Source organism: Mya arenaria, chromosome 10 (assembly GCF_026914265.1).
Source record: "Mya arenaria isolate MELC-2E11 chromosome 10, ASM2691426v1".
NCBI classification, from domain to species: Eukaryota; Metazoa; Mollusca; class Bivalvia; order Myida; family Myidae; genus Mya; species Mya arenaria.
Genome location: NC_069131.1, coordinates 59,610,478 through 59,633,585, shown reverse-complemented (window position 1 = coordinate 59,633,585; position 23,108 = coordinate 59,610,478). Strand labels below are relative to the sequence as shown.

The 23,108-nt window shown below is 35.5% G+C and overlaps 1 protein-coding gene across 3 annotated transcripts in view; it reads left to right on the top strand.

The window, feature by feature from the left end:
* The first annotated feature begins 1,332 nt into the window (after window positions 1-1,332).
* LOC128206422 (myotubularin-related protein 9-like) overlaps window positions 1,333-23,108 on the top strand; it is a 37,144-nt gene continuing 15,368 nt past the window's right edge. The window contains exons 1-8 of one of the 3 annotated variants that reach the window (XM_052908842.1): window positions 1,333-1,395; window positions 3,238-3,417; window positions 4,175-4,334; window positions 6,178-6,332; window positions 7,071-7,199; window positions 13,538-13,694; window positions 14,185-14,289; window positions 15,499-15,624. In XM_052908842.1, the coding sequence (XP_052764802.1) occupies window positions 3,271-3,417; window positions 4,175-4,334; window positions 6,178-6,332; window positions 7,071-7,199; window positions 13,538-13,694; window positions 14,185-14,289; window positions 15,499-15,624 (979 nt within the window). In that variant the 5' untranslated portion in view covers window positions 1,333-1,395; window positions 3,238-3,270. Of the gene's footprint in view, window positions 1,396-1,447; window positions 1,466-1,942; window positions 2,147-3,237; window positions 3,418-4,174; window positions 4,335-6,177; window positions 6,333-7,070; window positions 7,200-13,537; window positions 13,695-14,184; window positions 14,290-15,498; window positions 15,625-23,108 lie in introns of those variants that run through there. The other 2 variants (XM_052908843.1, XM_052908841.1) reach the window with 2 other exon arrangements.

Genomic DNA, 23,108 nt, shown 5'->3' with positions numbered 1-23,108 from the left:
AATAGTTGTCATGGAATAAGTATTGACTAATCAATACTTATATTGGCTAACTTTGACCAAACCAAATAACAAACCGGTTCTATGCAATTGGCTTTTGTTCTTTATATCAGGCTGTCCAGAACTTTTAACACCATTTATGATTCTCAACTCTAAGTTGCACATGTTACGACCACAAAACGCAACAGAAAATAATATCCACCAAACAAACTTTTAAACAACGACATCATTTATTAACTATCAGTTTTCAAGTAATTTCAATTAAGTTAAGTGAAAATTTTAACACCTGGAATAAAAAATAACGTCGAAAAGGTCACGAAATATCTTCACTGGCATGTGTGCGTTATCATGAGCATTGAGAATCAAAGCGGGTAGAAATGGGCGAAACAGGATTGATAGGAATCAGCGACTGTGTCAACTCACACTAGGGAGAAGATGAGTTTTACTTCCTTTTGAAATGTAGCACAGTGATTTACGGATAAGACTTTTGGGTTAATCCAAACGTGAATTAAGAGTTACAACTGATTTACATGCAAAATGGTCCTGAACTGTAAATTCTTGTACGATATACAGAAAAAACCCCATATATCATCAGATAAAACGTTTTAAATGTCATTCGATAGTTTGTTTTTAATTTAATTTATATATTCCTATAAATGAATTTACTAATGCTTGTAAAAATAATTATGTCAAGTCATTTTCTTTATTTCATTCTAATTCATTGCATTATATCTTGCACTTTTTTACATGAAATGTATTAAATTTTAGTGTCTTCATTTATGTGTTTATATTTTTTACGATATATTAATTATGTCGAGAAACATGTATGTATAGTTCAAGTCAATAAATGCTCTGTTCCGTCATCAACAGTCAGAGTGGGTACACGATAATAAAGTCTCATTTTCAGCCAGATCATCAAACCTGAGATATGCGACATTGACTTTTTACGCAACTTTACATGTATCGATCTTGTTTGGTAAATCTGTGATTGCTTAAAACCAAATAATGCCATGTGTTTTAGCTATATTTGTAGATGATTACAGTAAGATCAGATCAGTAGTGACCGATATATGGACGTATTTATACATGCATACTCATAAGATGTGTTAAGTGTAGTTCAACGCATGTATTTATTAATTGAATTGTGGATTCCCGTCACAGTTTTATTCATTCTTTTTAATTGCAAGTCTCTTTCCCTGCTACGCGCCGTATCGTTCAATGTTCAATGTGTTACGATATTTCAAAACAAAACATGAAAAAATAGAGTCCACCCAAGTACTCCTCTGGTATAAATGAATATACCGGTTTATCATTTAGTTTACTGTAGCCTAATAATGAAACTACAATAATTTTTAATCAAGTAAGGAAGAGGCAGACAAATACTTCCGGGTAAAATTGGTAATTATTAATCAGTTACTTGAGTTCAGTTTCTTGTGTGCAGTCTCTTTCAAATTTGAAGAAAATAAGGGTTCATTTCTTTAGATTTTATTGATATTCATTATAATATTTTTGGACCCTTTTTAGCCCGAATGTAGCAAAGCTACATTATTTTAATGCATTTAAAAAAAGAAAAAAATGTATCTTATTTAATCTTATAACATTACTAAACTCAAATTGAAAACCGTTTCGAAAAAGCCCTTGAAATTTCAAAGTTACACATGTTTTGATACACAGATAGTCCAAATAATTGTACGTTGACAGATTTTTTTTAGATTTTTGATATGGCAAATCCTTCACGTACAAATTGTTTAGTATCAAAAGTGGGTAGTTGTTCCGATCAGGATTCCGGGTTAAAGCATATAGCGTCTATAAAATATCATAAAAACAAGAAATATTACCAGATAATGTTATTTTATATTAGTTCCGTACACAAAAAATAAATATCCAATTTATAATAATGAGTTTGACGGCTTTTCTTCATTTCATTCTGTCAAAACATAACGATATATACATGAAGGGCACCTGCAAGGCTTCAGGGCACAGTTTTTAATCGCTCGGAACATTTCGGCCATGGCCGAGTTGTTACGGTTGTAAAACAAGGTCTATCTCGAAGCTTTGTCGGAGGAGGCCGAGTTATTACGATTGTATCGAGTTGCTCCCCTTCGCATAATTGTTTTCTGTGTCAGTCAACTTTCGTTTTATTGGAAAGGTAAACAACTTGTTTTAATGCATTAAATGCTTGTTTAGTGCAAAATAGCATTTCACTTACATGGTAAAATATGAATATAACTCTTTATGATCAATTTCAACCATAAAATACTTCACTTAAAACAATTTCAATATTTTTAAAACACCCCCGTTTTTTGCACATTCCCTTTTAGACGGAATTTGAAAGATTTGAAGAATCCCGTATAACACGTCTAATATTTTAGACTAGATACACAGAGTACAAAAACTGCAACAATTTCAATTGTTGTCTAAACCGACATTAATGTTTCATTATATCAATGTACTTTATATGTTTACGGTTATGAAACAGGTAGTTTTATGGTAAAATTTACGGCACCAAGCCTACTGTTTTTCGGAATAGTTTTCACGTTAGTTAAGGAAGTGTTGGTAGAGGAATGAGGAGAGGAAAGTGTTAAATCTAGAGCTCATACAGTGCCATCACTACTTGCAGCGCCATCACTAGATCAACAGCGCCACCGCTATGTTCATATTTCATTTTTAAGAAGTGCTATAAGTTTTTTTGTGTTCCTGCATAAGTACTTTACATTTCAAAATAGGCATAAGTCTGATTCGGGAGAAAATCTCCTGTCATCGCACTGTTAGCACTATATTGAAACGAAATCGTAGCCAAACTGCAGTAAAAGTGTTCTTACACAGTACCACATTCTCCGTGTAGAGAAAAATAAAAGCACCTCTGCAACACAGTAGTGTTGACCACTCATTTTCTTTGCACCACAGATAAGTGGTGGAGCTGGCATTTAGTGCCCGTAAAAAAGTTCTTAATTTTTTTTTAAAGTTACTCATGTTTTCTAAACAGTAAATACCTGAAATGAAAAATTGCATGAATACATTGACCAAATTAAATGTGTTGCCATTTTTGAATGAACTATTATTATTAAATAGGGTAAAAGAAAATGGTGAAATAGGGTAAATTTTAAAAGGTTCTAGGTGACATTAAATAAAGAAGCAGAGAGAACCTTTTCACTTTCACCTGGAATGCCAGAAGAGAAAACAAAAACAAATGTGGTTTAACATTGGACTAAAAACATTTTTATCATCATTATTTTACAGATTGAATGCAAATAATAAGCCCCCAGCTTAGTCATGGAGTTTGCAGAGTTCATAAAAACGCCGATGGTAGATCGCGTGAACCTGCGGAAGCCGTTCTGCAAGCCAGTGGAAGGGACACTGTGCATCACGGGTCACCATCTCATACTTTCATCCCGACAGACGAATAGGGAGGAACTCTGGGTAAGCAAATAAAAGTACAGCCATAAGGCCAGGAATGTGATTTGTCCATGGATCCACTGGCTATAGGGAGCAAAATAATAAATTTTTTTTTTTATATTTTTAACTATTTAAAGAAAGTCAACAAGTTGCTTTTTGTTGTTACTTTATTTATTGTTATTGTTGAAACTCCAGTTTGCCTCAAATTTGAAACCAGGAAAGCGCTCAAAGTGATTCTAAATAGCCAATTTTGCTCATGCGCCAGGATGTTTTGACCTCCATAGGGGGTCTAAAGCAGCCCCCAATCCCTTGCTGAAATGGTTTCAGCCCTCCATCTCATTTGGTCAGGTCAATCACATCCCTAAAGGTCTAAAATAAACCGATACTGAGTCCGAGAGTGTTTCTGGAAATAAATAAAAAGGGTTGGTAGGCCATCAAAATCGACTCAAATAGATATTTGAATCATTGATTGACGGAATACAATTTAATTTAACTGTCCTCATTCCTTGTAGCTTTGAAGTAATTTCCCTACATCATAATACTTACAGTACATTGCTTTTTCATGTTAAAATTGTTTGATGCTTATAATATAATTCACAAACTATACAATTACACAGTCACCACCATTGTTACTTACATGGCACTAAACTGAAAGAATAATGTAATCAGACATGGTTAAACATGTAATGTATTTTAAATAAGAAGCAGTAAGCATTCATTGGTTATTGAGTTTTAAAAAAATGTTATATTTTGATAATTTCTTTTCCATCAAATCATTCAGCTTCTGCACTCAAGTGTTGACAGCGTAGAGAAGCGTCTCTCAGGGTCTGGTGGGGTGGTGATGATCCGATGTAAGGACTTTACGAGACTTGCCCTCGATATTCCCACTGCAGAAGAGTGTTTGAATGTGGCCCAGTCGATAGAGCAGCTCTCACATATAGGTGAGTGAATATGATTCTGTATTCATTAGTGATGTTCTGATGTTGGATTATATTCATGGATTAATTTGATTTCTTGGCAATATTAGAGTAGCTGCTGGCAATTAAACATGCCAAATAATACTCTAAAAATGATAAAGGCATTGCAAGTATCAAAGACAGCAGAGATGTTCGTAAAATTGTTCCTATTAACTGTATACATGAGAAATAGACACTGTGCATTAGAGGTGCAACGATTTGCTCCGATGCATCGAAAAACTGGTTTGAAACTTGCCGATTTGATTCGATACAGAAACCCTAAAATTTGATTCAATCCGCATATTAAGCATGCATGCCACATAATGACCCATAACAGTTGTATCCGCATTCTAAACATGTCAACTTTTGTTACGCAGCGTGCGATTGGTTAATAGTTAATCTGGCATCCAATCAATAATACGAGTTTCATTCTTACTAGCTTGGTAACATGGCATCTCCCTCATTTAAAAGATGCCTCTAAAAGCTAAAATCAATAGAGTGGGCACATTTCGGGCTCCGTGAGGGATTGAAAGCAACATGTAAAATTTATTTCGATGACGTTTAAAGTTATCTAAAGTCCAACAGCTCGACTAATCTCATGCAGCATTTGTAAAGGAAACACTCCATCGATGATACTTAAAATTTAAGTCTGTCAAATCGTCAAATTCGACATGTACAGAAAAACACCATACATTTATAACAAAAACTCAGTTAATAAAAAATGAATGAATGAATGACAAAACCATGTCATGTTTTGTTATTCATTTAAATTATATCAACAGATAGTTTCTGTTATAAGTGTTTGATGTTCTTTTGTTGTTATTTAACTTTGTCAACAGAAAGTTTTGTTAATTAAAATTTGTTCTTGATGAAACACTGTCCTTGATTTTTTCATAATTTCAATGATTAAACAACGTTTAAATATACAACTTAATATTAAATAGCAGCAATAAGTCAAACATTAATAGAATCGTAAATAATCGAATCAACATGTTTGATATCGGAATTGAATCGAATGAGCTTTAAGTGAGTCTTGCAGCTCTACTGTGCATACACAGCTAGTCCACTCCCATAGACAATCACAGATAAATAGACCAGGGACATCTACACATCTACCGATAGACCAACAGACAGATAGATATACAGCTATCCCATCTCAGATCTGATATGGACGGACACACAGACTGACAGCTAGACAATCCCATATAGAGACAGACAGTTGGACATAGACAGATAGACAAACAGCTACAGTACACCACCTGATATGGACGGACACACAGACTGACACCTAGACAATCCCATATAGAGACAGACAGTTGGACATAGACAGATAGACAAACAGCTACAGTACACCACCTGATATGGACGGACACACAGACTGACAGCTAGACAATCCCATATAGACATAGACAGTCAGACATAGACAGATAGATGGAAACACAGACTGACATTTAGACAATCCCATATAGAGACAGACAGTTGGACATAGACAGATAGACAAATGGCTGCACCACCTGATATGGTCGGACGCACAGACTGACAGCTAGACAATCCCATCTAGAGACAGACAGTCGGACATAGACATATAGACTAATAGACAAACAGCTACACTATCTGGTATGGATGGACACACAGGCTGACAGCTAGACAGTCACACATTAAGAAACACAGTCAAAAGAAACAGATAGACCAACAAATATAATAGACAAACAGCTAAATTATCAAACATAGACAGAACACACAGAACCGCAGACATGCTAACATTCTCAGTGCATGAAGTATTCAGCATGGTATTGATAAGAAGTTGTTACTGTCTTACTTTCTCTAGACGATATTACCCTGGCATACCCGTTCTTCTACCGACCGACATTCGACATTCTGGAAGACGGCTGGCATGCGTTTCATCAGGAGTCAGAGAAAAATCGATACAAATCCCTCCTGAAGGAAGATTGGAGGATATCGACCGCTAACAAGGAATACAGGGTAATTGAAAAATAAGCACCAAACAACTTACCATAACATTATCACCAAAGAATATGATACGCTTTTCATCATAAAAATAAGTTAACATTTTCACCATAATGAATGTTAATGTATGATTCTCCTGTTATTATAATTATATACAGCCAAAACCTGTTGGCTCGATATCTCTTGGCCTGATTTGGTCGTTGGCCAGAACTGGAAGTCAAGGATCAATTTTGTTGTACTCTTTATAAGCATTCACTCTTGGCTCTATATTCACGAGGCTTGAAGCATTTTGGCCGGTCCCTGGGATATCCAGCCAAATTGTTTCAACTGTATACAAATCACACTCATCGTCACATCTGTCTGTCTGTCTCGTTTTTGTCCGGTCCATACCTCTCTCAATTATGATCAGATTTTAAAATTATTTGGCAGAAGTAACGATAACATGAAGATGTTTGTCGCACATGAGACCCTTGTCCCTAACTTTAAGGTAAAGGTCACAGCAAATGCCTGATTTAAGCATGTTTTTATAAGCCTTACTGATGACTGTTTGTGTCTGGTCCGTATCTCAGTCATACAAGGTTAGATTTTAAAAATATTTGGCATTCCGACAATGGGGCATACGGGGTATAAATCATATTCTGCAATAGCTCTAGTTATTATGATTAAAGTTATGTTACTTTACTGTCCTTCAAATGTTATGTGATATCCACTAAGTTATTTGTATTATTATGATGTTATTTTATTTTCCTTCAGCTTTGTCAAAGTTATCCTCAGTCGGTGTTTGTTCCAAAAGCCGTCACGGATGAAATGTTGGTGAAGGTTGCGCAGTTCCGACAGAACGGGAGGTTTCCTGTACTTTCCTACTACCACCGAGAAAGCAAGGTCTTTCCTTAACCTTTGTTATATTAAACTAGCCTTCATTACAGTTGTCAAAATTAGCACAAGCTGGCAAGCCCTGCACTGGTAAAATGCTTGCTGGGCTTGCTAAAGTTCTTGAGTTTATATAGCAGGGCTCGTGGAAAGCTTTCATAGCAAGCACTAGTATAAGGATTCAGGCTTATTTATCATACCGTCTTATTTAGATGCCTACAGATTTACTCCTTTTCCTGTACTGCTATCATCTTTGTTGTGAGATGTAACAAATACAAGTTTGTTAAGGGTAACCTGACCCTACCAACTAAAATCTTCCAGCCCCAGTGTGTTTCAATTTCGGATTTGATTTTCTTCTGTAAATGTGCCCCCGAACCCGAGATTTGAACCTAGGACCACATTTTCTCCTCCATAAATAGTGACTAGATTCGTACCATCGCAAACACCCCCTTTTTGAGAATTCATCCTCAAATTCCAGATAGTTTTGTGTTTTTTTTTGTTATAAAAAGACTGGTGGTCCCACAATTTGCCCAAAACACCAAAAACGCTGTCTATAAATATTTCATGTTATTCTTGATCTCTACAAAATTATTACACATCATATGTAATGATAATCATAGGTAAAATTATTTGATAACATATCTGAGTTCAGACTCACAAAATCAACTGACAAAAATCTGAGGTTTTACATTCTTTTTTACAAAATCTGAACTAGTTAGTGAAACTTTTAAGTGGTAACTAAAGGTGACGTTGTTGGAGGAAATGAGTCCCACAGGATTAAAACTGGCATGTTCATTTTTGCAAAATATTATGTATTATAAGGAGGTCATCAGTCCTATTCTGATTTTTTGTTTTGAAACTCAAATCTTTTTCAAATTTAACACATTTACAATAAATTAAGATTTGCAGTTTTCAGAACTTAAACCGAAATTCTGAAGATAGAGATTACTGACAAGATGTGTAACTCAATATTTCTTGGCGAGTTATGAATTTTAAGCCTTCTTTGCTTACCTCCCTTTGTCCATTTCCCAACTGTATAAAACTGGAGAATAGTTCTTTTAGTGCTTAGTTTGCACAAGCAAGCTATTTAATTGGTGGTGATGTGTAAGCTTATTTATACTCACACGCGGGCCTTGCCCATTCAGCGAGTGCTCCGTTAAGATCGTTTGTCATTTTAGGTTTTTGAAGCATAGTGCATATACTGAATGTAACCCTGGTTAGAGCTCCCCTCAGGGTCTTTAACATGCACCAGTGTATAGCACTGTCACACGGGACCCCCATTTAACGTCCCTCCCGGAAGACGATTAGTATGTTTTTAGTGATGCGACGGGGAATCGCACCTGCCACCCCTGGATTGATAGTCAAGTGTGTTACCACTAGACCAAGGATCCGCCACATTAAATTGGTCAACAGCCATTATTGGATAACCCTATTGATTGGTCAATATGTATGCAATTATTACTGTTGACCAATCAAATTGCTTGCACATGAAATCAACCAAAAGATTGACTGCTGTCTTTTCATTTGGGAAATTTGTAAATCGTAAATGCTTCAATTCGCATAAAGACTTCAAGCTCATTTATTTAAGAAATGAAATATTTACATAAAATTAGAAACAAACACGACCATAATGTGAGCACAAACATTGGTTCTTTTATTATTGTCAGGGATTCTAAAGTTCAGAATAAATCTCGAAATCGGGGTTCAGAGCTGTTTATTTCAGACTATTGTACATTTGTAAAGATGGGTTTTATTCTTCAACTTTGGCATCAAAAACAGTAGGAAGTGCCTTGAAATTAATATAAATGACTCTGGAAATTCAGGAGAACTCTAAGCCCCTTAACCTTGCTTTTGGCATGAATCAAACAGACCCGCAGCTATTTTTCAGGATTGACAGCTGTTATGCACCAATCAATTGTTACCACGGCTCCCGTACGTTCGGGTATACCGGGGATAGCTGGGGAAATGAGCCTTTTTTTAACTTCCAGGTGGCCTCACAGGGCCGAGTTAATGTGATGGTTTTGTTTTCACCCTAAAAAAAGCGGTGAATGGGCCTTACCTAGGATGTCTCCGGGATGAGGGGGCATTTGGTGGGGATTTTACCAGCAGTTTGTGCCCACAGGGTGGGGATTTTACCCGGGATTGGCTAGACCAAAAGTCAAAGTCCCCGCTATTCCCTGAACCTGGGGGGGGGGGGTTAAAATTGACTGGTGCATTAGAACCCCTAATTTTTTAATATGCTGGGTTACAGTTATATATATTTTTTATAATTTTTGAGAATCAAGTGTCTTACAGTCGCAGGGTAGTGGGGGATAAAAAACTCTGGATGTTTTACCCAAAATTTGCTAGGCCATATTTATCAGATATGTACGGAATAAAGCGTTATTTTTTTGAAAACTATTAACTTTCAATAAAAAAATACAAACTTTCCTGTCACATGGATATTATACGAGAGTCATTCATGATTTGAAATTTGAACAGAAGAGATCTTAGTAAGAACATGAGACTTGTTTGTGTTCTTAAGGTGATAAATTTAAAACGTGTGGTGCCGCCCATGTGTACTTTTGAAAAGAAAATATTTGTTTTTTTTCGTGTTCGGTGATAAATCTTACCACCTGTCTACTCCTTGGTTTTTTTTTTCTTATGTTACGTAGGTAACAGTTTGTTAATAAAAACTGAAGAGGTTGGTTAATGCATCTTGAAAAATATACAGGGTTCTCCAAAAAAATTTGGTTAAATCATCTCAATTATATAAGTAACCAACCAGCTACTACTTATTCTACTTAAAATTATCTATTTTTGCAATTATCTATTTTTGCAAATTTGAGCCGGCCCAAGTGACATTTGATTTGCCCATTTTTGCTCGCAGCCGGTTCTTATGGAGAGCACTGACAATAGTTATTTCTATTCTCTTTTGGTCTAATTATCGTGATGGAATTTGGTCTTAATGAAATCTAAGACAAGTTTCAGTTATCTGGGTCAACTTGGTGAACTCATAGGAGAAACTTGTTTACACCCTAGATGCCACATCTTTGGCACTATCTTGATGAAACTTTATTGGTCTGAATGTTTGAATCAGGGATGATTAAAGTGACACTCTCATTCAAGATCAATACATACACATGTATAACAAAATAAATTTTGAGTGATAAACCTTTAACTTCTTACTAAATAATGCATTTATGGAATAAATTAATTACTGATAACAAGATTGTAACCTTGTATATAATAGCTGAAAACTCAAAAATATTAAATGATTGGTGAATGCTAAAATATTTACTGTGATCTCCTATTATCTCATAAGGTAGAAATACTGTGTTTTCTGCACCTTCCTTTCAAATTAAACTTGGTATCCTTCATCAGAATCATTGTTTTTGACATTTATTAATCCTTTTCGGTAACTTTAAACAATTGTATTAATTGTGGTAAATCTTATTTGGGAGTAAGAGTGCATCTTTAAGTATTAAAATATAGTAATACCATCATAAGTCCACATGTTTAACAAACAGCAGAATTTGATAGTCTGTATTCCAGTCCGATGCAATATGGCAGTATGCCGCTCTGACGAAATCTTGTCATAAAAAGTACTGTAGCCCGATGTTAAAATGACATTGTAAACTGAAATAGTGCATTATTAATAGGACCTTTATTATGAATTTGCTTATCCGGGCATATGTCTCAAACTCGGACTCAAATGGGCCCATTTTATTTTTTTTGTGAACATTTGCAATTAGTAAAAAGTACTTTTAAATGGAAATATATTTCTTTGAAAACAATTTCCAGAGGATTGAAAATAAGCCCTTTAAACCTTGTTATTGCCTGAAACCTTCTTACCCAGACAAAAAAAATCAGGATTGGGATAATCGTTTTGTTATTGTCCCTGTTGAATGTTTCGCGGCAAGAAAATTTAAAAGAATCAGATAAGAGAGTATTTATAACCAAATTTATTATTTTGACATTTGAGGGTCCATAGAAACAATGATAAATCCAGGGGTTTCAATAAGACCCAAATTCAGGAATTTTTTAAAATTCCATGTCTGATTTTCAGGAATTCTTAGGAATTTTCATATGGTGATAATTAAAGAAGTCCAACTTCAACACAAATTATTAAACAACGTTTCAGCCATTCGGAATTTTCATAGAATTTGTAGGTAAAGTAGCGCGTTTGATGCACAATTCAAAATATTTATATTCAACCATTACAAGAGTGTAAAACGTATGTCTTCCTATTGTGTAATATGTATTATATCAAAACTCTTTTTGTCATGAATTGTGACATAACCATCGGCTGTCGCTTACGAAAATCGATCGCCGAATGGGTATAAATAAGCTTACACACACACACAGGAAAATCCGACTCTGACCCGTTTAAACAGGAGATAATAAAAACGTCCGGTCCCATTAAAAGAGGTGTACAAGGCTATTATAGGGAATTTTCAAGACGTATTATACGTCTACGTCCGCTTATTGAGTCCCCTGATAATCCCTTTTATTTCTTCAAAATATTTTGTTCAGAAATTGTCTGCTTATGAAACATCTTGCAAAATAGTAACAGAATTTGTATCCAATAACCCTTATATAAACTGTTGACTTGATGTTAAGAAAAACAATATTCTGTTAAAGACTTCTTTTTTCGGATGTGATAATGACCCAGCTGAGACACGATATTTAAGTTGACCAGGAATTCACAAAATCCAGGGTATAGAAGAGATGTAACTTTCTATAAAAGTGGAAGGGGTTATGTCATTCTTGCGCTGAGCTCTTCAAAGAAAAGGGATGGAAGGTCACTAAGTTTAACTTTTATTATCAGGTGGCTAGAAACATTCACAGTTAGCTTTATTAAGTCACGACTTTGACAGTTAGGGGTGACTCTATTCTTGGAATTCAAAATGTGTGATTCTGCCCAGGTCCACTTGTGAAGTGGACACTCACATTTATGTCAACAGTTCCATTGCTGTAAGAGGTCTTGAAGAATTCCTTAATAAAACTTAGCTTGGATGTTTTTCGAAGCAAAACAATGGAGGTTTTGTCATAGCCTTAGTGTCTTGGTCGGCATTATGAAATATCTTTGAAGCTGAACTCTCACAGATTGATTGTTATGACATCTTTTTTATTTTCTTTGTCTTGGATTGAGCCAATTTTTCTGTCAATGTCTGGAAACTATAGGTAATATAAGACTGCTGACAAAAGAGCAGATTGCAGTTTTCATAATTTGAAAATTTATGTTTTATGGGTAAAACCGTTACCAACGATTAAAGAAAAATGAAATTTTCAGCAGTTCACCAAACAATTGAGATCTGTTCTATGAGAGTTATCTTATATGATTGAATTGAAGGCACTGATGTCACTGATGTCAAAATGAGCTGATTCTGAGACAAAAGATTTAAAAAAAGGTCATAACTGTCAATTTTTGAGAGTACTGCTTTAAGATTGGTCGTAGCTGAAAAACGATCGTAAGATATTGCTAGAGACAATTGTAGAGCTCATGTATAGCAAAGTCCATTACTCTGGCAGTAATGATTGATGAGTTTTGTCCCTTTTGTTTTGAGGCTTTTTCTTAACTGTACATAAGGCCTAAAGAAAAAAAATATGTTTGTTTCTGGTTACTGCCTTAACAAAATATGGGTTGGTAGGTAAAGATTTTTTTTACTTTTTTTGGAAAAGTAAACAGTGCCTTTAAATCAGTCATCGAAATTAGACTTTTGAATGAACAAGCCTGAATTATTATACTATTGCTTGGCATCAAATTTTTTAACAAGCCCTGCTATATAAAATTCAGAATTTGAGCAAGCCCGGAAGACATGTTACCAGTGCAGGGCTTGCGGGCTTGTGTTATTTTTGACCACTGTTTAAACCATTCTATTTTTTTCTCATTTCAGGTCAGGCCCCAATTTCTTAAAAAATGTTAAGCATAAATACATGCATTAGTATCCCATTTTGTTTCCTAGACAAATTATATACATAAACTACAGTTTATTATGATTAAGTTGATATTCATGTACAGTCTTATAGCTGTTCAAAATGGTTATAATACCAAAACAAAAATGGTGTACTCATCTTGTTTCAGCCTGATGACATAGATACCACATATTTGGCACTATCTTGATGAAACTTTATTGGTCTGAATGTTTGAATCAGGGATGATAAAGTATTAAAATGTAGTGATAGAAAATTATTAAGATTATTATATACCCATTATAAATCCACGTGCAATACAAATAGCAAAATGTGGTAATCTGTTTTCCACTCCATGCCTGTCCCTTCTGGAAATAAAATTAAAAACAATGATAATTTTTGTGCATTATACAAATATCTTTATTGTTTACGAATTCTCTTGATTGTTTCCATAGGCCGTGCTGATGAGGTGTAGTCAGCCTCTGACTGGAGCAAGTGGAAAACGATGTAAAGATGACGAGAAGCTCGTTAATGCTGTTCTCGGCATCGGTGTTCGTGGTTATATCATAGACACTCGCTCACAGACCCTGGCCAAGCTGGAGATGAAGACTGGTAACTTTTTATTGATTATGTATGTTTAGTCCTGCAGTGCGTGTTTTTCTGACCAATTTCTGGCTGGAATTTGGCAAGTTTCCCATGCTAAAACCTTTACCTTTTCCCTAAATAATAAAAAAGTTGGTGTATTTCTAAAGAAACTACTCTATCACATTCTTTTATCATTTCTGTCTATTTTTTTTAAAGCATTCTTGTTCATTTCTATTCAAAGTGTAAATTTCCAATTTTAGAATTAGTAACCCATTTTTCCTAATCGAAAAGACCTAGGGCCTGTATTCATTAACCAACATAGATTTAACTCAAATTTAAGACTAGAATCAGAGTATTGTACTGAAAAAATTATTCACCTATAATGAAAATCACCTTTTTATTTGTATACTTTTGTGTCGTTATCTTATTATAAGATATATAGTATGCATTTTATGCATGCCTTTGCTGTGCATCAGAATTTATAAGTTGTTAATCAAAGCACACTATTTTTCTACAGGCGGGGGCTATGAGCCAGAGGCCCACTACTCACAGTGGAAAAGGATCAACCAATCGATAGAGAGAAGACCGGTGTTCCATGAATCACTCATCAAACTCATAGAAGGTATGTACAATGTTTAGTTTAAATTATCTGATGTACACTTATATGAATTTTAGATGCCTGGGGTCAGTTGGTCGGTTTGTAGACCAGACTTTGTTAGATTGATAACAAGTGTACTGGTTCACTTGGGCTATTGTCCTCAAACTTGGTAGGGAGGATGATCATAATAGCAAATAACCCTTATTGCTTTGAGGTCAGTAGGTCAAAGGTCACTGTTTTGGTGACCTTGAACACAAAAAGACTGTTGGACTAGAGATTGCTAAGGCCTCCCATCCTCAAACTTGGTGGGGTTGTTAATGACCAGCAGATGACCCCTATTAGTTTTAGAGTTCAGGTCAAACTTCAGACAAACATTTACTGATCAATATAAGGAGAACACTTGCACCTACAGTCCTCAAACTTGGTGGAAAGGTTAGTCATTGCCTTAATTATCCCACAGACATTAAATGCAAAATGACTAATTGACTGCCATATGAGGGGTATATGTTTTACAAACATCTTGTCTGCTCTAATCATGGCTATTCATCAAACAAGATCCCATCAGGGGCATATGTCACAGCTCTTGGTTGTTTTTGGGGCAGAGGGCTTCACCCCCAATGACCTGAAGCCCCCCCCCCCAAGCCCAACACCAAAATGGTTATAGCCCGTTTTAACATTCTTAAATCCAAACTTGTATGTGCCCATGCTAGGAATCGAACACCAGATGGCTCGTGGGAAGCAAGTTGATCGCTGCGGTAACCAGACAAGTTTATGTTCTGTCATAAATAACGAAGAAAATGTAAACTCGCATTATTAGCTCAAAAACGACTTATAGCAATGACTGAAAACCAGCACAAATTGTAAAGCAGATTGTTCTCAGGGCTTTTCCAGTAAAACATATAACCCCCGAGTGATGGCAATTATTTGAATAATGTATGGGTGGGTGATATTTTTTGCTAATTTGGTACCCAAAAGGGTAAATTTGCTTCTGTAGGGGGGTGGCATAATATTAAAGTGCCTTTCTCCCGGGGGTTATAAATGGAATAGCCCTTCGTGAAATGTTAAGCTGTTCATGCCTATGTACATGTATGCAGAATTTGTAAAATGTCATATAAGTTACGGTTACTTTACTCAGTCAAATATCAATTTACATTTCATCCAATGTTACACTGGATCATTTGCTACCAATACAAGAATCTTCACATCCGTTAAGACGATATGGTTAAATTTCAGCATGTTCCGACACAAGCGCTACACAGGACAAGTGGCTGTCAAAGCTTGAATCTAGCGGTTGGCTGTCACACGTGAAAGACATACTGACCTGCGCCTGTCTGGTGGCACAGTGCGTTGATAAAGACGGTAAGTTTCCATATGTGTAATAATACGGGATTTGTTCTTACTTTTGAAATTGTATACCATATGTTATCATTAAGGTAAGAAATAGACTGTAAGTTGCCATGCGTATAATGAAAGCTACAAGTTGGAAAGCAATACTCGTACATGTATGTGTAGACTATTTTTATGTGTTACTTCATCTATGTTTAAATAGAGGACACATTTAAAATGACATACCATATACTGCACTAGCTAGCTGAGGGTGAATGTGCTCCAGCTGTGGGTGTCCGGAATATACACTATCTGAGGGTGAATGGAATGTACACTATCTGAGGTTGTATAGAATAAACTCTATCTGAGGGTATATTGAATATATACCAGCTCAAGAGTGTCCGAAATATACACTATCTGAGGGTGAATGGAATATACACTATCTGAGATTGTATAGAATAAACACTATCTGAGTGTATATTGAATTTATACCAGCTCAGAGTGTCCGAAATATACACTTTCTGAGGGTGAACGGAATGTACACTATCTGAGGCTGTATTGAAAAAAAACTAGCTGAGGGTGTATGCAATATACGCTAACAAAGGGTGTATTGAAAATGGAATAGCTGAGGGTGTATAGAATACTCACCAGCTGAGGGTGTATTGAAAATGGAATAGCTGAGGGTGTATGGAATACACACCAGCTGGGGGTGTATTGAAAATGGAATAGCTGAGGGTGTATAGAATACTCACCAGCGGAGGGTGTATTGAAAATGGAATAGCTGAGGGTGTATGGAATACACACCAGCTGGGGGTGTATTGAAAATGGAATAGCTGAGGGTGTACGGAATACACACTAGCTGGGGGTTATTGAAAATGGAATAGCTGAGGGTTATTGGAATACACACCAGCTGGGGGTGTATTGAAAATGGAATAGCTGAGGGTGTACGGAATACACACTAGCTGGGGGTGTATTGAAAATGGAATAGCTGAGGGTGTATGGAATACACACTAGCTGGGGGTGTATTGAAAATGGAATAGCTGAGGGTGTATGGGATAAACACCAGCTGGGGGTGTATTGAAAATGGAATAGCTGAGGGTATACGGAATACACACTAGCTGTGGGTGTATTGAAAATGGAATAGCTGAGGGTATACGGAATGTATTGAAAATGGAATAGCTGAGGGTGTATGGGATAAACACCAGCTGGGGGTGTATTGAAAATACACTAACGGAGGGTTGTTTAGAATAAATAAACTAGCAGGGGTGTATTGCATGTCTAACAAAATGAAATGAGCGAGATTTCTGTGTTCTATCCTGTATCCTTAACCAATCAGTGCAGAGAAAAATAAATAAGACATTCATCCCTACCTGACTCCCTGAAATGCAGTCTCAGTAAGAAATGGTCTCAACATTTGGGAATCAATGTCTGAATTTTAATGTTCCACAAACTCTTTTATTTAGAACTGAAACAATTTTTTCAAGTCAGGATGAAAAAATGCAATCTGGCCTTTTCTTTTTTTCCTATCTACGTCAATAAATTATATGTGGGAAGATATTAGTTTTATTTGTCATACATTTGAGCCTGCGAAAGACAATTTCATTAATCTTCTTTGTATGTGATATATAAATAAAGACATTATTGGCATATACCTGCAATAAATGCATAACAAGGCTGCTCATTTACCACAACTTTTGCCAGCTGAGAATCATTTACGAAGATGTTTGTATGTTGTGCAGACTAGGAGCGACTATATTAGAAAAACATGGCCATACAAATTAGTAACTGTTATGTTCATAGCATTTAATAATATCCCTTGACAAACTGTGATTTAATAAATTTTTGTTGTTTGTTTGTATCTTATGCCTTTTGTATATGACTCATAGTTCATCAATTTATTGCAGCCAATCAGCTATCTGCATTTTATGCCCTCTATTTTTTTTATTATGCTATCTGACTAAGAAGATATATTTTATCTCCGCACCTTTCAGATGAGTTTCAGCAAGGATTGATGTCATTATCGGGGATAAGAACGCAATTGGGCCTTCGGACACCACACACTTTGACCAGCCCAATTGCGTTCATACCCCGATTATGACATCAACCCCGTAATTCATTCCTTAAAGGATGGTCAACAGCGTTAAGAGGATAAGAGATAAATAAGAGGCATATGGAAAAGTTTGATTTTATTTTTATTATAATTATGATGTACCATGCACTTATATAATGCAATAATAAGGATAAAATAATATTTCCCTCTCTTGATTTTGACTGAAATAAAGCAACTTATAAATTAATGCAAACAAATTTGACTACCCTAATTGTTTTGGGCCCACAGGTTGGCTCAAAAATGTCCAATGTAAACATTTTACGTCCATAAAACAGAACAATGTGTTCAAGGAGTGTTTCTATGTGGTAACGCAGTACTGTGTATTTTAACAAACTGACTTAATGATGTTGTTCAGGTTCCTGTTTACGGTGCTGTCATCATTAAGACTACTATTGATATTCTGTTCCTTCATATTCTCTCTACTATTAATAATACATGTATAAAATGAATGTTCAGTTCACTCCCTTTATTTATTAATTAAGGAAATATACGTATTAGAATATGTGCCATCTAAACTTATAATTGGGAAAATCATATCTGATTATGTTTGGCTGTTTATGTATACTATGTTATTATATAAGTTAGTGGCCATGAACTGTTATTTATCATATAAAGTTCTTAAACAACATAGTTGGCAAATAACACCACCCATTATTCAAAGTAACGGGTAACCTTCGTAATTTGCTTACTACAATGGCTTTGAAAAGCAACAATTCATCTTGTTCGAATGTATTTTATTCATCAGCAAAAAAATTTTCAAGTCAGGATGAAAAAATGCAATCTGGCCTTTTCTTTTTTTCCTATCTACGTCAATAAATTATATGTGGGAAGATATTAGTTTTATTTGTCATACATTTGAGCCTGCGAAAGACAATTTCATTAATCTTCTTTGTATGTGGTATATAAATAAAGACATTATTGGCATATACCGGCAATAAATGCATAACAAGGCTGCTCATTTACCACAACTTTTGCCAACTGAGAATCAATTACGAAGATGTTTGTATATTGTGCTGACTAGGATTAGACTATATTAGAAAACATGGCCATACAAATTAGTAACTGTAATGTTCATAGCATTTAATAATATCCCTTGACTAACTGTGATTTAATCAATGTTTGTTGTTTGTTTGTATCATATGCCTTTTGTATATGACTCATAGTTCATCAATTTATTGCAGCCAATCAGCTATCTGCATTTCATGCCCTCTATTTTTTTTATTACGCTATCTGACTAAGAAGATATATTTAATCTCTGCACCTTTCAGATGAGTTTCAACAAGGATTGATGTCATTATCGGGGATAAGAACGCAATTGGGCCTTCGGACACCACACACTTTGACCAGCCCAATTGCGTTCATACCCCGATTATGACATCAACCCCGCAATCCATTCCTTAAAGGATGGTCAATAGCTTTAAGAGGATAAAAGATAAATAAGAGGCATATGGAAAAGTTTGATTTTATTTTTATTATAATTATGATGTACCATGCACTTATATAATGCAATAATAAGGATAAAATAATATTTCCCTCTCTTGATTTTGACTGAAATAAAGCAACTTATAAATTAATGCAAACAAATTTGACTACCCTAATTTTTTTGGGCCCACAGGTTGGCTCAAAAATGTCCAATGTAAACATTTTACGTCCATAAAACAGAACAATGTGTTCAAGGAGTGTTTCTATGTGGTAACGCAGTACTGTGTATTTTAACAAACTGACTTAATGATGTTGTTCAGTTTTCAAATTCCAGGACATAAAAGTCAGAACAAAAGTTCCTGTTTATGGTACTGTCATCATTAAGACTACTATTGATATTCTGTTCTTTCATATTCTCTCTACTATTAATAATACATGTATAAAATGAATGTTCAGTTCACTCCCTTTATTTATTAATTAAGGAAATATATATACGTATTAGAATATGTGCCATCTCAACTTATAATTGGGAAAATCATATCTGATTATGTTTGGCTGTTTATGTATACTATGTTATTATATAAGTTATATGGTCATGAACTGTTATTAATCATATAAAGTTCTTAAACAACATAGTTGGCAAATAACACCACCCATTATTCAGAGTAACGGGTAACCTTCGGAATTTGCTTACTACAATGGCTTTGAAAAGCAACAATTTTAAAATATCAAAATTGATATTTTATTCATCTTGTTCGAATGTATTTTATTCATCAGCAAAAATTTAAAAAATAAAGTTTAAGTTTTTAATCCGTGACAGAAAATTATATACATTTTCACACATCGGATCTGTCACAAATAACCTGATTTACAATCAGGCACACATATTTTGTAAAAAGTGCTTACATTATACAGTAGAAACCTCACTACCGTTGACTGGCACTCCCAGGAACCGAAAAAAAATTCCTCAAGCCTGGAAGATTTGAGTTAAGCGGGAATGTCTACTTACACTAAAAGAAATCGGTCCTTTACATTTAGTTTGAGCCAACAAGGAATTAAAGCCAAGCCAAGCAAGTACAAACCAATGGGGTTGTACTATACTGGTAGATATTTTGAAGCATTAAAGAACTTGATATCGAGTTTTAAACTAAGACTCATAGGTTAGTGAATGTTGACCAAGAACAAAACCTGCCCAGTTTCAAAACTCAAGACACTTGTGAATAAGCACCCAGAATTTTGTTAATGTAGGGTTTTAGCAGGTTTTTTTAAAAGGACAGGGTGCTGCAGGAAGGGACTGGGTGCTAAGGGACAAAAACCCACAAAGTATTGGGCTGTGAATGATTAAAAATAAGCATTATGAATTTCATAGAAAATGTTAAAAATTGTGTTTTTCAGATGTAATATTAGGTTTCAACTGCTAAATAATGTAAAGTTTGTTTGAATTCATTATCAAATTTCAATTTTTAATCAAAACAAAAGAAATATTTGATTATCAAAAGAATTTCACTCTTTGAAGGCAGGAGGGTGCACATTCTGGTCTCCATGAGGGCAGAAATGTGCTACCAAAAAAGGATAGGGTGCATAACCCTCCCAAAATCCTCTACCTAAAACCCTAGTTACCCGGTAACGTTAACACTAGTACTGTCATTAATGACATTCATGTTATCTTTTAAGGTAAACTATTGTATGATTCGCTGATATTATTAGGCCTAAAAAAAATACATTTGGTTCGGGTTACCCGACCCTACCTATGGAATAGGCGCCGACCCTACCGTTTTTAGCTCTACTGGCCAAAGGCCAGAAGAGCTTATATGATGGTAATGTGTACGTAGTATGTGCATCCGTGCGTCCCTGCATTCGTGCGTCTGTAAACAATTGGTTGTGAACACGATACAGTCTTCAGTTTTGATTGTATCTCGATGAAACTTGTACAGTATCTAGATATCCATTAGAGCTCGGTTCCTTTCGAAAACCAGCCAGATCCGCCCATGCATGCCTAGATTATGGCCCTTGATAGTATAAAAAAAAGCTATTGTGTAAACACTAGCTTGTGAACATGATACAGTCTTCAGTTTTGATTGTATCTCAATGAAACTTGTACAGTATTTAGATATCCATTAGAGCTCGGTTCCTTTCTAAAACCAGCCAGATCTGACCATGCATGCCTAGATTATGGGCCTTGAAAGTATTAAAAAATCAGTTTGTCTGTAAACAATTGCTTGTGAACATGATACAGTCTTCAGTTTTGATTGTATCTCAATGAAACTTGTACAGTATTTAGATAGCCATTAGAACTCGGTTCCTTTTGAAAACCAGCCAGATCTGCCCATGCATGCCTGGATTATGGGTCTTGAAAGTATAAAAAATGCTAAGTCTATTTTTAGCCAAGTCTACATGAGCGATGTCTATTTTTAGCCAAGTATACATGTAAAGTCACAATTGCTTGTGAAGGTTTGTTCAAATTATGCCCCTGGGGTCATTACTGCCCCCCCCCCCCCCACGGAGATTGTCCCGCAAGGGACCAGTGTGGCAAATGCAAACGACCTCGGCGACGTTGGCGGAGGCCCAGGGAAGAGCTCTCTTTTCTTTGTAAGGGACGGACTCCCCCCCCCCCCCCCCCAGTCAAAACTGGCACTGCCCTGGGTGTCACAATTTTCCTAGAGACTTATTTAAGAAATATTTTCAAAATCTTCTTGTTTCAAACCACAAGGCCCATACCTTTGATATTTGTTGTGGAGCATCAAATGATGCAATTGAAAACATTTGAAATAATGCCCCTTGGGCAAAAGCTGGCCCCACCCCTTTTGACTTACTTATTAATTTTTAAAGCTACAGTAATGAAATTTTGACCATGTGAACAGTTTTGCAAACAAGAATTAATGTTGTCCTCGGATTGAAAATGACCACAAGAGCCATGCCAGTAGAGCGTAGGCCCTTTTGGGCCTCTTGTTATAGTCAGTTTGAAAAAAATAATGAAAAACTTTCTCTTTTTTTTTGGTTTTTAGCTCGACTATTTGAAGAATAGGTGGGCTATACTACTCGCCCTGGCGTCGGCGTCCAGTTCAAGTTTTAGGGCAAGTTGGGATTTTCACTTATAAGTCCAATACCCTTCATTCAATTGACTTAATACTTCACACAGTTGTTCAGGGCCATCACATGACGAGGTGAGATAACTCCATAGTATTCTTTACACAGATTATGGCCCCTGATTGACTATGGAACTTAGGTTAAAGTTTTAGGGCAGGTTGGGATATTTATTAATAACTTCTATACCCTTTGTCCAATTGACTAAATATTTCACACAGTTGTTCAGGACCATCACACAATGAGGTTACATAACTCCTTATTATCCTAAATACAAGTTATGGCCCCTGATTGACTTAGGTTAAAGTTTTAGGGCAGGTTAAAGTTTTAGGGCAAGTTGGGATTTTCACTTAAAACTCCAATACCATTCATTCAATTGACTTAATACTTCACACAGTTGTTCAGAGCCATCACATAATGAGGTTAGATAACTCCATATTATCTTTAATACAAATTATGGCCCCTGATTGACTATGGATCTTAGGTTAAAGTTTTAGGGCAGGTTGGGATATTTATTAATAACTTCTATACCCTTCATTCAATTGACCTAATACTTCACACAGTTGTTCAGGACCATCACACAATGAGATTAAATAACTCCATATTATCCTAAATACAAGTTATGGCCCCTGATTGACTTAGGTTAAAGTTTTAGGGCAGGTTAAAGTTTTAGGGCAAGTTGGGATTTTCACTTAAAACTCCAATACCATTCATTCAATTGACTTAATACTTCACACAGTTGTCCAGAGCCATCATATAATGAGGTTTGATAACTCCATATTATCTTTAATACAAATTATGGCCCCTGATTGTCCATGGAACTTAGGTTAAAGTTTTAGGGCAGGTTGGGATATTTATTAATAACTTCTATACCCTTCATTCAATTGACTTAATTCTTCAC